Raw genomic sequence first — 15,052 nt, forward strand, 5'->3', positions numbered from 1 at the left:
ACAGATGCTACACAGAATAGGTATTTAGGACAAAACACACTCAAGTGCCTGATTAAATCAGATTGTCTCACACACACACTCTGCTCGTAGGTTTCTGTCAGCCTCACCTCCACTTGGCTTTTGTTCATGTGCCTCTTTAAATAGTCAGGCTCTATAACTGCACACTACCCTTCCATCTATAATTCAGGGAGAAAACATTTGAGGAAAAACAGTAGCACATCTTCCGAATTTGCAGTCTTCTCTCTAGAGACGTGCACTCAGGACCCTGAACTAGGCAACCACATTCCCCCACCTCGCCAGCTCGACTTCCCACCCATTTCCATCTAAAAAGACCACTCTTCCTGCTAAAACACGCTTTACTCATCCCCCCAAACAAACCCTAGGTCTCTAGGCACCCCAAAGCCAACCACACTGATGATTCATGTCTACATCGTCCAGATTCGTACCCTGTTCTAAACCAACATCCCTCCAGCTCATTTCCTGCCCCCCTTTCCGATCTGACACAAGTCTTCCCTCTTTATCTCCTCAAGCTTCACCAGACACTATCGGCACTATATTCACTCATGCTTTTTCCATATCACTCTGCTTCCTAAACAGCTTCGTGACTATTGTCTTTTCCAGGGTCCCACGGACTGTCTAGAGATGTTTGAAAGTACCTAATATAGCTAGAATTGTGCAGTTAATATTTGTCCAATAGATAGGTTAATAGACTTAACTTGATTCCTAATTTCTACTTATGTGTGTGCTCAGTCATATCCAACTCTTTGAAACCCCGTGGACTGTAGCCCACCAGGCTCCTCTGGTCCATGGGATTCTCTACGCAAGAATACTGGAGTGGGTTGTCGCCATTTCCTTCTCCAGGGGATCTTCCTGACCCATGGATCAAACCTGCATCTCCTGCATTTTCTATTATGAGATGGTTACCATCTGTCTTATTCCATGGGCTCACAAAGAGTAGGACATGACTGAGCAACTGAAAAACAACCACCACCATCTATAAGCAATTCAAGGAACTGGAGTATCTTTGTCAATTCCTCTCGAAGTGCTCCGCAACAATCCAGAATGGTTCTCTGCACACAGGAAGCGCTTGGTAAAGTCTGCTGGCTTCCTCATTAGAAGAAATGTCTCACATAGACTTCAAAACCATTATGAACTGCACTATAAGCTTCAAACCTAGAGATGGGAATGACAATCCACAATGACCCAGATTGTTTCAGAAAACAAGAATAGCTTCACCACTCCAGTAACAACTCCAAGTCCAGTATTAAGTTTCAGACAGAAAGTCTGCTTAGGCTCCTGGTTCCTACAGTCACATGAGAAGAATGAAAAACGTCTTGTGTTTTCAGTAAGACTGCATTTTAGCATCTTGAGGCAAAGCAGGCATAGAGGACCACTTGCCAAAGCAAAAGAGAACAGCTAAAAGCAGATACACGACTGCAAAAACCATTAAATTTTTGCACCTTAATTTTTGGCAGATTTCGTAGTCAAGTGCAACCCGACAGGAGTAATGAATAAATAAACAGCAGCTCTAGACATCTGGTGGTGTGGGAGGAAGAGATATTTTGGGCTATCAGATAAATATTCACACGATAAAACTTACCGGTGATTTCTTCCTCACTAAGCAACTGTTCTGAATGCTCATGGTGGGCAAATCTATGGAAAAAACCAAAACTGCACCCTGAAGACATCGAGTTCAGGTTGCAGGTGACATCCTGTCCCATTAGAGGCGCGGCGCATGCCTGGCAAACTGTGGGGCTGACCCCTCGGAGGAGGAGCTGGCCGCTCCAAGCCACAGGGCTGGAGAGGCCCTCATAACTCTGCCTGGGGTTCGAACATCCTCAGTTTCCTCGGCTGATGACTAGGCCGGTCAATTCCTTCTCAAGAACGTGTCAGTTTCAGACATAGAAAATAGACTTACGGACATGGGCAGAGGGCAGGAGAGGGTGAGATGTATGGAAAGAGTAACATGGAAACTTACATTACCATGTGTAAAATAGATAGCCAACGGGAATTTGCTGTATGTCTCAGGAAACTCAAATAGGGGCTCTGTGTCAACCTTAGAGGGGTGGGATGGGGAGGGAAATGGGGGGGAGGTTCAAAAGGGAGGTGATATATGTATACCTATGGCTGATTCATGTTGAGGTTTGCTATAAAACAGCAAAATTCTGTAAAGCATTTATCCTTCAATAAAAAATATTTTTTTTAAAAAAAGGAAAAAAAAAATCAGTTTTTTAAAACAAATTTCAGTCAAGCTATAACTAGGGAGCCACTGCCTGCCTCTCAAAGTGACCCTGCTGCCCTATATTTTGTGTATCTCAGCACTTAATTCTCTGCACTGAGTCTTTTTTCTCTATTTCCATGGAGTTCTAGGTCAGGGAGCTCATCACTGCTCGAAGAACTGTCTGCAGGCCCAATGTGAGCTTTCAGCCATCTGTGGATCTCCAAAACGCTACCCATGGAATAAATTCAACTCTCAATCATATAAGTAACATGAAGAATTCTACAAAGATAAAAAAATGAGCCAGCATCATGAACAGTTACAAATGCTTACAACCGTTCCAGCCATTTCAACTACCACAAGACTTGTTAACCCAAAGATGAAATTACTTTAAGTAGTATCAGGACACCATGGATCTTGTGAGCAAATTAAACCCAAGTGCTAAAACAAAGTTCTGTCATAACTATTTCAATACTCATAGCTGGCTTTCATGCTAGGAAAGAATTTCAGAAAAAGAAAAACAGACCTTGTGATAATTAAAGGGAGCTTTCCTATTGCTTCAGTCTAGACTCCACATATGACCATGGAAATGGGATGGGGAGAGGGGTTTCTTGATGAGGACGCTTAATTAGGTGTCTTTTAAATGTAAAACCAATACTGCCACCTAGTGGCTGTCTAAGTCACTGGCTAAACAGGTGATCTAAACTGCAAACAGTGCAAGCAAAGGACAATACCAATTAAGCAGAAGCACACTGAAATTGGACAGATGGCGTATTAGAAAGCAGAGACATCACTTTGCCAGCAAAGGTCCATACAGTCAAAGCTGTTTTGCAGTAGTCATGAGCAGATGTGAGAGTTGGACCATAAAGAAGGCTGAGTGCCGAAGAATTGATGCCTTCTAATGAAATCTGGTGTTGGAGAAGACTCTTGAGAGTCTCTTGGACTGCAAGGAGATCAAACCAGTAAATCCTAAAGGAAGTCAACCCTGACTTTTCATTGGAAGGACTGATGCTGAAGCTTCAATACTTTGGCCACCTGATGTGAAGAGCTGACTCTCTGGAAAAGACCCTGATGCTGGGAAAGATTGAGGGCAGGAGGAGAAGGAGGTGATAGGGTGAGATGGCTGGATGGCATCATCGACTCAATGGACATGAATGTGAGCAAACTCGGGGAGACAGTGAAGGACAGAGGAGCCTGGCTACAGTCCACGGGGTTGCAAAGAGTCAGACACAACTTGGCGACTGAACAACAACTTCAAGGTCATATCCTTAAAAGATCCCTACTTGTCCTCCACACACCAGGGTGCAAAGTAAGGGTGTCAGCCAGCTTCAACCATGCAGGTAAGGACAAGACCCCTCAGCTTACAGCAAGCAAGACAGAAGGAAAGCAGAGCAGAGTTGCCTACTCCTGCCCTCCTCAAGTCGACTGTTTATGGGGAAGTCAATTCCCACCTTCCTTAGTCATTGTTACGCTGGCTGTGTGAAAGCAGTCAGTGAACACTCCGATTCTTTTCCATACTGTCTCTCAAAGACCCACTTAAGAGTGAGATCACACTTTCCAAGCATCAACTCAGGCTCATTTTATTCTACTTTTCTCCCTAAACTCTGTGGCTTCCTGGGGAGAAGTAAAATAGTTTTTATATTTAATATAAGAGGTGGTGGCTCTAATCAATTTAAAAATTAAGACAAATAATCTTAATAGATAAAATAATTTACTTAAAATAATGCTTTAAAAAAGAAAAGAAAAATAATGCTTAGTTTTCATTTGTTCCATTTATTCTAAATTCAATTCAAATGCTGTATGCTGAATATTCACCATGCAAAAGGTACTAGGAGAGAATTAAAAGCAGAAGAAGCCAGAGTACCTGCCTTCAAAGAACCTGTGATTTCATACGAGTCTGTGTGTGTGTGTGTGTGTGTGTGTGTGTGTGTAGTCAAGACTGCAGTGTGTAGTGTGTGTGAAGTTCATGACAGCACTATTCACAATAGCCAGGACATGGATGCAAACTAAGTGTCCATCAACAGACAAATGGATAGCCAGGACATGGAAGCAACCTAGATGCCCATCAGCAGACGAATGGATAAGGAAGCTGTGGTACATATACACTATGGAATATTACTCAGCCATTAAAAAGAATTCATTTGAATCAGTTCTAGTGAGATGGATGAAACTGGAGCCCATTATACAGAGTGAAGTAAGCCAGAAAGATAAAGACCATTACAGCATACTAACACATATATATGGAATTTAGAAAGATGGTAATGATAACCCTATATGCAAAACAGAAAAAGAGACACAGATGTACAGAACAGACTCTTGGACTCTGTGGGAGAAGGCGAGGGTGGGATGTTTCAAGAGAACAGCATCAAAACATGTATCTAGGGTGAAACAGATCACCAGCCCAGGGTGGATGCATGAGACAAGTGCTCGGACCTGGTGCACTGAGAAGACCCAGAGGAATAGGGTGGAGAGGGAGGTGGGAGGGGGGATCGGGATGGGGAATACATGTAAATCCATGGCTAATTCATGTCAATGTATGACAAAAACCACTACAATATTGTAAAGTAATTAGCCTCCAACTAATAAAAATAAATGAAAAAAAAAAAAAAACAGACAAATGGAGAAAGAAGATGTGGTACATACACAATGGAATATTACTCAGCCATAAAGAAGAATGAAATGCCATTTGCAGCGACATGGACGGATCTAAAGATGACCATACTAAGTGAAGTAAGCCAGAGACAAATATATGTGCAAACTAAAAACAAAGATGCACACAAACTTATTTACAGAACAGAAATAGACTCACAGACATAGAAGACAAACTTACGGTTACCAAATGGGAAAGGAGAAGGATAAATGAGGAGTTTGAGATTAACATATTCCTGCTATTATATATAAAATAGATAAACAACAAAGACCTACTATGGAACACAGGGAGTTATATTTAATACCTTCTAATAACCTATAATGGAAAAGAATCTGAAAAAAAATTTATATCTGCATGTGTGTGTGTATAAGGATAGGTGCATATACAAACACACACACATAAAACTGACTCACTTTGCCACACACTTGAAACAGAACATTGTACATTAACTAAACTTCAATTTTAAAAAACAGTTTAAGAAAAAAGTGACCACACTGTAAGAGAAATAAAAGGCAACTTCTGTTACAATAGAAAAGAAAACACGGAGAGAGTTGGATGATTAATTTCAGGGACTCAGTGTAATGAATATTCACTGAGGACTCAGGTTCTGAACATGGAAAGCTCTGTGCTTGGTTCTGAGGATCAAAAACCAATAAGACAGTCTCTGCTCTCAAAATTTATAAAAGAGAGATGGAACAAAAATAATACAAAAGTGAAAACTATGCAATAAAAGCAGAACCAAGGAGGAAGCAATTTGTCCCTGTGGGTCAAGACGCTGCGCAGAACGGCACCCCCAGGAGCTTGTCAAGATGAAGGGGGTCCTGTGCAAGGTCACAGGCATAGCCAGGTAGGCCCAGGGACGCCCAGGAGTTTGCAGTTACTGGCAAAGAAAATACAAGGGGACGAGGGGTGGGAAATGAAGCTGGCACCAAAGGTGGGATGAGAGTTAACAAGCTCTGGTGGGACGTTTTGACAAAAGGTAAGGAGCACGGGAGGTTCCCACAGTTCTGCCAGATCCACACCCTCAGCTGCTGTCACCCTGCCTCCACTCCTGGGAGACGCACACATTCTCCAACCATATATACAACGGCCACACTCTGTTTAGACAGGAACCTGTAACCATCCTCCCCAGAGTCACCCAGTGGTCCTGCGTGTAAGCCCCAGATCCCTGAAGAAGCAGGCATTCCCAGCCCCTAGCAGCACCTTCTGCCTAAGGGGCAGGAAAGGAGGAACATTTTATAATCCCTATTCAGTTCAGTTGCTCAGTCATGTCCGACTCTTTGCAACCCCATGGACTGCAGCACGCCAGGCTTCCCTATCCATCACCAACTCCCAGAGCTTGCTCAAACTCATGTCCACTGAGTTGGTGATGCCATCCAACCGTCTCATCCTCTGTTATCCCCTTCTCCTCCCACCTTCAGTCTTTCCCAGCATCAGGGTCTTTTCCAATGAGTCAGTTCTCTGCTTCAGGTGGCCAAAGTATTGGAGTTTCAGCTTCAGCAACAGTCCTTCCAATGAATATTCAGGACTGATCTCCTTTAGGATGGACTTGTTGGATCTCCTTGCAGTCCAAGGGACTCTCAAGAGTCTTCTCCAACACCACAGTTCAAAAGCATCAATTCTTCTGTGCTCACTTTTCTTCATAGTCCAACTCTCATATCCATACATGACTATTAGAAAAACCATAGCATTGATAATAATAATAATCCCTATTGCATCCCTCCAAAAGGTACCCACATACCTTTTCCCCACTGTAAACAAAGTTCTGGGAATACTTCCCTGTCCCTGGTTCACTGGAAGTCACTCTGGCCCAAGTTGGGTTTCCAGACAAATAATAACAAAAGTCACTCAGTCGTGTCCGACTCTTTGCGACCCCAAGGACTACAGTCCATGGGATTCCCCAGGCAAGAGTACTGGAGTGGGTAGCCTTTCCCTTCTCCAGGGGATCTTCCCAACCCAGGGATCAAACCTAGGTCTCCCACAGTGCGGGCGGATTCTTTACCAGCTGAGCCACAGGGGAAGCCCAGACAAAGGAGAACTTTAATCAAGCTACTATCTCTAATTACTGCCCCACCTCGACCAAAAACCCCACTTGTCTACAGCCTGCAGTCTTGTGGGGACATGGGGAGGATCTGTACTTGTGGGGACATGGGGAGGTTGGATGACTTTCTGACATACAGCATTTAAAGGACAAACACAATAAACCTCACTGTCAGCAGTGCCCTGACGTTGAACACCATTAAGGTTGTTCACTTTTCCATTGTTATTTCCAACCCTTTACTTCCATGCTCCCACCGACAGAAAGCAAGCCATCTGCCAAACACACAGGTCTCTGGTCGAAGAACTCTTGATGGCTTTTACCTCCAGACAAGCACTTCTGTTTTGAAGGCCAAGGCCACAACCATGCAGTGTAGTGGGCTGGGAGGACCGTCTCTGCTTGGCTAAGGAGGAACGCTTCTATATGGCTGCATATGTGGGTAGATCTTCCTTTGCCACAAACCTCCCACAATATGCAGAACAGATTTCAATTCAGTTCACGCTTATTTTAAACTTTATTAAAGTATACCTGGATGTGTCAATCTTTCTCTCCATAATCCTCCTCAGATATTACATTATAAATCAAATCAGAAGTTCAGTTAGTAATAACCAATCAAAAAACAGATTAAGAAACTCATAGAAGAAGCACTGCACAAAGGTTAATGAAAGTGTTATTTCAACATAAAAATTGCCTTAGAACCTGTTACCAAAATTTCGAACATTAATTATCTTTGCTTAAGCTCCGCCTTTAAAAGTTATTTCTTCCACTTTTTTCTGTCATATTTTATGATGAAACCATGCTAGTCCTATACATTTTTACATGTCTGTTAAAATATGTATATAATAATTTAGAACATGATACTTAGAGCATTAGAAATTAACTAGAGCATTTTAAACAATAAACAGTCCATATTAAGCCAGCAAAACAAATCAGAAGATGTGTTCTATCTAAATAGAACTGACTATGGACCAAGAGCTTTGGAAAACATAAACATTTCAAGAAATAATCAGACATCCCAAGTCATCTTTACGTACCTGTGTAAGATCTGCAGACTGCTTTAAGATGCTTTGTTTTAACTGTTCTGCTTTCTTCACATGAAAAGAATTACTTTGACTCTGGATGACAAATACAATTTCTTTTAAATCTAGAACAAAAAAAAAATTTGTTCAGGTTTTTTAAATTTTCTTTTAGAACAACAACTGAAATAAACTTGAAAACAAATCAAAACGAAAAGAAAAGAAAAAAAAAAGTCACAAGGCATGCCTTCAGGCAATAAACTCTTAGGGAAAAAAAACCAATTTATATGTAATTCTAGTGACAAAATCTCTCTTTTTAAACTGATCTCTACAACTTCCTTCCTAGAAGTTAGCAAGTAAATACGCTGGCTGTACTAGACCCAGTCTGGTAACAAACTGTGAATTTGTTCCGGCATCTGTCACAAAGTATGCAAATGTAAATGTGAGAAAGTATGAAAATGTCTAGAACACTCACCTCCCCAGTCACTGAAAACCCACTGTGTTTGCAAGAAACCTTTTAACAATTACACAGAATCCTACAGTGTGCCTCCCTGTTAGGGGTTGCACTGTGACCCCCAAGCTTCATGGGATGAAGTGTCCTCAGCCCCAGGACCTCAGAACGTGACCTTATTGGGAACTGGGTCTTTACACAGGCAATCAAGTTAATGTGGGGTCATTAGTATACGTCCTCACCCAACATCCTTGGTACCTTTATAAAAAGAGGACTGTAACCTACCAGGATCCTTGATCCGGGGGATTCTCCAGTCAAAAAGACTGGAGTGGGTTGCCATTTCCTCCTCCGGGGGACCTTCCCAACCCAGGGGGTTGAACCCAGGTCTCCTGCATTGAGGGCAGATTCTTTACCAGATAAGCCACCAGGGAAGCCCCTAACGCAATACTCTTGGTGTCTTTATGAAAAGAGGCGATCTGGGCAAGAGACACAGAGGGAGGCTGCTGTGAAGACCCAGGGAGAAAACAGCCACCTCCAAGCTGAGCAGGGCGGCCTCAGAGGAAACCACCCCCGCCTCCAGAACCTGGAGATGCATCTCCGTGGAAGCCACAGTCTGCGCCACTTTGTCTCAGCAGCCCCGCGCAAACTGACACTCGACCGCAAGCACGTTCTGGATGGCGCTTCAAGGGGACACTCAGCAGGGACCTCAGGGGGCCCCTGGCCAGGGTGAAGTTCATCTCCGGGAAAACAGCCACGACTGCAGGGCAACAGGGCTACAGTGGGAATGAGCTGCCTGCCAAGCCTGGGTTCAGGGCTGTCGGGGTCTTGACTGGGGCTGGGAGGGAGGCAGCCCTGGTCTGTCACACCCATGCCAGACCAGAGGGTCTCGCCTGCAGAAGGGGAGGCACAGACCCCACACCAGGAAAGCATGTCAGGCCTGCCCAGGTTCCGAGCTCATGATGAAGGAAAGAAACTGCAGGTGTGTTAAGACCCTGCCACCAGACAGGGGTGTTGGCCAAAGGCAAACATCACATGAAGTTGCAGCCTCCGGCAAGGTTGACTATAAACCAGCATGGGGACCCTCCCCACACTGTGAGCTCTTCCCTTTAACACCTCGACTCCCAGGTGGCGCTAGTGGTAAAGAACCTGCCTGCCAATGCAGGAGATGAAAGAGACACAGGTTTGATCCCTGGGTCGGGAAGATCCCCTGGAGGAGGGTAGGGCAACCCACTCCGGTATTCTTGCCTGGAGAATCCCATGGACAGAGGAGCCTGGCGGGCTACAGTCCATGGGGCTGCAAAGAGTCAGACACGAATGACTGACTCTTTTTTTTCAAGGACACTAACTTGGTTTCTATTTATTCCACTGTTTTACCATTCTTATGTTGAGCTCTACAGTTCTATTCATTTATTCACTCACTCAAATATTCATACAACAAACAGCCCCACAGTGAGCCATCCAGATCCTAAAAATGATCCAACATGCTTTTTGAACAACCTGCTGAATGTAACCTAATTCTTTCTATGTAGAAGTTTATATAAATTCGAACCTTGCACATACTATCTCTATTTTAAGTCAGCATCCTGGCTCTACAAATCATACACACAGATCATGCTCAAATAAGTGTCTTCAACTAAAATGTAACTTCCGATCCACTACATCTGAAACATTAACATAATTCACTTATCAGAATGAAACAAAGTTTATTTCTGTTCAAGAATGGAGTCAATAGGACGTCGGCTAGCAGCTCTTTCTTGGGCTCTGTGCAGGTTGCTTCTCCGCCAGGTCTCGTGCCTGTTGCTGCCTTCGCCTTCTGCACCATGGCTTTCGTAACCAGGCAGTTCGTGCGCTCCATGTCCTCCTCCTCCACCGCCGCGGCCTCGGCGAAGAAAATCCTCGTCAAGCACGTGACGGTCATCGGTGGTGGGTTGATGGGCGCCGGCATTGCCCAGGTTGCTGCAGCAACTGGCCACACAGTAGTGTTGGTGGACCAAACAGAGGACATCCTGGCAAAATCTAGAAAGGGAATTGAGGAAAGTCTTCGGAAAGTGGCCAAGAAGAAGTTTGCAGAAAACCCCAAGGGTGCTGACGAGTTTGTGGCGAAGACCCTGAGCAGCATATCGACCAGCACGGATACAGCGTCCGTGGTCCACAGCACAGACTTGGTGGTGGAGGCCATCGTAGAGAATCTGCAGGTGAAGAACGAGCTGTTCAAGAGGCTGGACAAGTTTGCTGCCGAACACACAATCTTTGCCAGCAACACTTCCTCTTTGCAGATCACAAGCCTAGCCAATTCCACCACCAGACAGGACCGATTTGCCGGGCTCCATTTCTTCAACCCAGTGCCTTTGATGAAGCTTGTGGAGGTCATTAAAACACCAATGACCAGCCAGAAGACATTTGAATCTCTGCTAGACTTCAGCAGAGCCCTGGGAAAGCATCCTGTTGCCTGCAAGGACACGCCTGGGTTTATCGTGAACCGTCTTCTGGTGCCGTACCTCATGGAAGCAGTCAGGCTGTGTGAACGAGGTGAAGCATCCAAGGAAGACATTGACACTGCTATGAAGCTGGGTGCCGGGTACCCCATGGGTCCATTTGAGCTTCTCGATTATGTTGGGCTGGATACTACGAAGTTCATCCTGGATGGTTGGCATGAAATGGACTCAAAGAACCCCCTGTTTCAGCCCTGCCCATCCCTGAATAAGCTGGTAGCAGAGAAAAAGTTTGGCAAGAAGTCTGGAGAAGGATTTTACAAATACAAGTGAGCAGCTTCTCTGGCTCCAGGACGAAGCCCCGTAAGCACATACCAGCAGCTCCCCAAGTGCCCGCGGGAATGCTCTTTGGTCAGATGTTCCCTCCCACAGCACGATCTGTTCGATGTACATTTTGATTGTAATCTATCTGAATTAATCATTTACAAGAGTTAGAGTAATAGCAGATTCCTCCATTGAGAAACTAATTCCCTTTCCCTTTTTGAGTCTGTTCATTTCTGTGTATCTTCTAAAAAGCTTTACACCCTTGGTGCCTTGGAGCAAACATTTCTTTTGAACCTGTTGTTTTCATAAAGAGTGCCAGAACCTGAATTCGTTTACTTGTAATGAGAGCATCCTGTGTCCATTGTTGCCACACGGGAAAGTCGCCAGCCACCGACACACCCGTGTTGTGTCTGTGGAGGGCTGCGAGGCAGCACCTGCCTCTTGCCTTTGCCGGGTTATCTACTGCCTGCAGCCTCAAGCCTTACCCTCCTTCGGGCATGATGTCAGGTATCATGTCTTGATTCCACTCATCATTAAGATGTTGCTGCTGGATTCGTGGGAAGATCTCCAAGTGCAGGAAGATGTTTTGTTCACATCCGAAATCTGAGTGATTATTGTCTGTCTCTTTTTTTTTTTGCCCATGAGAAATCATTGCCGCAAATTGACTCTAATGAAATGCCGTTTTTTTAATCTATGAAAATTTGAATTGAAATAAACATGTATAGTTTAAAAAAAAAAAAAAAAGAATGGAGTCAATAAACCTCGGAGAATAATTTTTGCAAAATGTAATAAAGTTGAAGACGCACATTTGCAATGACCCAGAAACTCCACTGGTATAAGTCATCCTTGAGAAGCCCTCGTATGTGTTAACAAGAGTGCTCACAGACTTTTCCGGTAAGCGGCCTGAGCTGACCCTTAAAAATGGTGCGCTATTCACTAGACCCAGAAAACCCCACAAAATCATGCAAATCAAGAGGTTCAAATCTTTGTGTTCACTTTAAGAACACTCGTGAGACTGCCCAGGCCATAAAGGGTATGCATATCTGAAAAGCCACCAAGTATCTGAAGGATGTCACTTTAAAGAAGCAATGTGTGCCATTCCGTCGTTACAATGGTGGAGTTGGTAGGTGTGCACAGGCCAAACAGTGGGGCTGGACGCAGGGTCGGTGGCCCAAAAAGAGTGCTGAATTTTTACTACACATGCTCAAAAATGCAGAGAGTAATGCTGAACTTAAGGGCTTAGATGTAGATTCTCTGGTCATTGAGCACATCCAAGTGAACAAAGCCCCCAAGATGAGGCGCAGGACTTACAGAGCTCACGGTCGGATCAACCCCTACATGAGCTCTCCCTGCCACATTGAGATGATCCTTACTGAAAAAGAACAGGTTGTTCCTAAACCAGAAGAGGAGGTTGCACAGAAGAAAAAGATATCCCAGAAGAAACTGAAGAAACAAAAACTTATGGCCCGGGAATAAATGCCGCAGAAAATAAATGCAAATAAAAGTAAAAAAAAAAAAAAAAAAGAGTGCTCACAGAAGCATCACTGTGTGAAAAGAAAAAAAGCTGGAAGCAAACCAGACACTCTAGTGAGTGATACAAGATACACAAACTAGAATACTACACAGTGGTATTCACACAGCAAGAAAGATTAACTGGCTCTATATGGATCAACCCAGATGGAAGCTGGAGATGAACCTTCCAGACAGAACACTGAAAAAAGCAAGGTGGTACGTAATGACCATACGGTATAAATCAATGGTTTTCAAAACGATAAGCATAAATCTATATAAAATGGACATATGCTCTATATATATGCATGTAAACACATATCTAACTGATGTAAAAGTAGAAAAGACGATAGGGCAGCTTCCCTGGTGGCTCAGTGGTAAAGAACCGCCTGCCAAGGCAGGAGACATGGGTTCGATCCCTGATCCAGGAAGATCCCACATGCCACAGAGCAACGAAACCTGTGTGCCACAATTACTGAGCCTGTGCTCTAGGGCCCAGGAGCCACAACTACTGAAGCCCGTGCGCCCTAGAGCCCAAGCTCCAAGACAAGAGAAGCCACTGCAACGAGAAGCTCGCACACCACTAGGGAACAGCCCCCGCTCACTGCAACTAGAGAAAAGCCCACACAGCAACAAAGACCCAGCACAGCCAAAAATAAAATAAATAAAAAATTTTTGGAAAAACAAAAAAGACTACAGGAGAGTGATGAACACCAAAATCAAGATACTGGTTTAAAGGCTGCAGCCATGTTAGCAATGTTTTGTCTCTTAATCTGGGAGGTGGAGACATGGATGTGACTCTTTGTAGCTCCTGGTATGTTCAAAATAATTCACAATAAATTTTTTAAAAGAGCAGCTCCATCTGTCAAGAGGTTAACCCTGCAGGAATCACCTCCCACCACCTCTTCTACCAGATCAGCAAAGTTCCCACCGTTGGCACACATAGCAGTTCTTCCGAGTGGGGAAAAGGCTTGGTGAGATGAGAGGAAGCAAATCCTCCCCCTTCCCATCTACGGGGTCCTATGCCGTGACTTGTATTCACTCCCCCTCCTTCTGTCACGCGCTTGGATCTCACATGCTGTGCGCACTCAGCGAACACAGCCTCTCCTAGCACAAGAGTCCAGGGTATAAAAGGAGCAAGCGCAGCTCCAACACAGGAGTCCAGCTCAGAAGACAACACAGAGCATTGGCTGAGCCAGGCGGGAACGCTGGGGGCCTGGAGGTGGGGAGCCAGGGCAGGCAGAGCTTCTGGGAAGGATGCTCCCTGCATCCTTTAAAACACAGCAGTGGGGCTTCCCTGGTGGTCCCAGTGATTAAGACTCCACGTTTCCACTGCAGGGGGCAATGGTTCCAGCCCTACTCGGGGAACTAGGATCCCACAGGCCATGGGATGCAGCAAAAATGAATATATATGTATATATAAATTAAAAAATAAAACTGAAATGTAGCCATTTCCTGCAGACGCAGGCACAGAAGAGAGCCGGTGAGTGGCACAGAAAGAAGTGGGTTATCACAGAGCCCTCAGCCCACCTCATCTCTGCAGCAGCCCTGAATGGGTGACTGGGAGTTTATCAGGCATTGCTGAGAAAAGGATGACGAGAACAGCCAGTGATGAAGTTAGAGAGGAAGGCAGCGTCAGCCAGGTCAGATCAGGAAGAACCTATGTGCCACACAAAGAGGCTGGGTCTGTAAATTCAGTTCACTCACTCAGTCGTGTCTGACTCTTCGCAACCCCACGGACTACAGCAAGCCAGGCTTCCCTCTCCATCACCAACTCCCGGAGTTTATTCAAACTCATGTCCATTGAGTCGATGATGACATCCAACCATCTCACCCTCTGTTGGGTCTATAGATTAACAGCTTTCAAACTGAGGAAGGGCCCCGGGCCCCCTGGGATCCCCAAGAGCAGGGCCTCCCCAGAGGACGTGATGAGGGTACCGAGTCCTGGGGACCCCAGGGGGCCTTTCCAACTGAGGGCGCGGTGGAGGTTTGCGACAGCAAGTGCAGCATAGGGCACCAGGGAAGATGCCAGTTAGAAGCGGCTGCACAGTGAGGCAAGGGACGGATGCACAGTGGGGTTACCTGTATGAGGCAAGAGAGGAAGGGGTACCCCGGTGTGCCCGGCCCTATAACCCCAATACAGTGAGTGACAGAGGACCGCATTCAGCCCCATCCCCATTCCAGACAAGAACCAGGGGGGTCCAGTCTGGTTCTGTTTGTGCTCTCCCAGAGTGGAGTCTCTGTTTTTCCCTCAGTCCTGTGGAGGGCCTAGAATCAAATTCTGCAGGCCTTCAAAGTCAGGCTCCCTGGGGATCCCCAGGCTGGGGAGCCTGATGTGGGGCCTAGAACCTTCACAGGAGTGCAAGAACTTCTTTGGCATTAATGTTCTCCAGTTTGTGGGTCACCCACCCAGT

At 45.2% G+C, this 15,052-nt stretch overlaps 2 protein-coding genes and 1 pseudogene across 2 annotated transcripts in view; 2 read left to right on the forward strand and 1 right to left on the reverse strand.

Annotated features, from left to right (window-relative positions):
• The window catches only part of B3GLCT (beta 3-glucosyltransferase), a 118,224-nt gene that overhangs the window by 74,991 nt on the left and 28,181 nt on the right, over positions 1-15,052 (reverse strand). The window contains exon 5 of the mRNA XM_061133322.1: positions 7,941-8,050. Coding sequence (XP_060989305.1) covers positions 7,941-8,050 — 110 coding nt within the window. The remainder of the gene's footprint in view (positions 1-7,940; positions 8,051-15,052) is intronic.
• On the forward strand, positions 10,050-11,414 carry LOC133049178 (hydroxyacyl-coenzyme A dehydrogenase, mitochondrial-like). Its single transcript, XM_061133091.1, has one exon. It carries the CDS (start codon positions 10,065-10,067, stop codon positions 11,136-11,138), a length of 1,074 nt encoding a protein of 357 aa, XP_060989074.1. The 5' UTR covers positions 10,050-10,064; the 3' UTR covers positions 11,139-11,414.
• Positions 12,012-12,639, forward strand: LOC133049179 (large ribosomal subunit protein uL22-like; annotated as a pseudogene).

This window comes from Dama dama, chromosome 30 (assembly GCF_033118175.1).
Source record: "Dama dama isolate Ldn47 chromosome 30, ASM3311817v1, whole genome shotgun sequence".
Lineage (NCBI taxonomy): Eukaryota > Metazoa > Chordata > Mammalia > Artiodactyla > Cervidae > Dama > Dama dama.

Coding starts and splice junctions, on each gene's coding strand:
- LOC133049178 (XM_061133091.1), top strand. CDS start 10,065: ATGAAACAAAGTTTATTTCTGTTCAAGAATGGAGTCAATAGGACGTCG.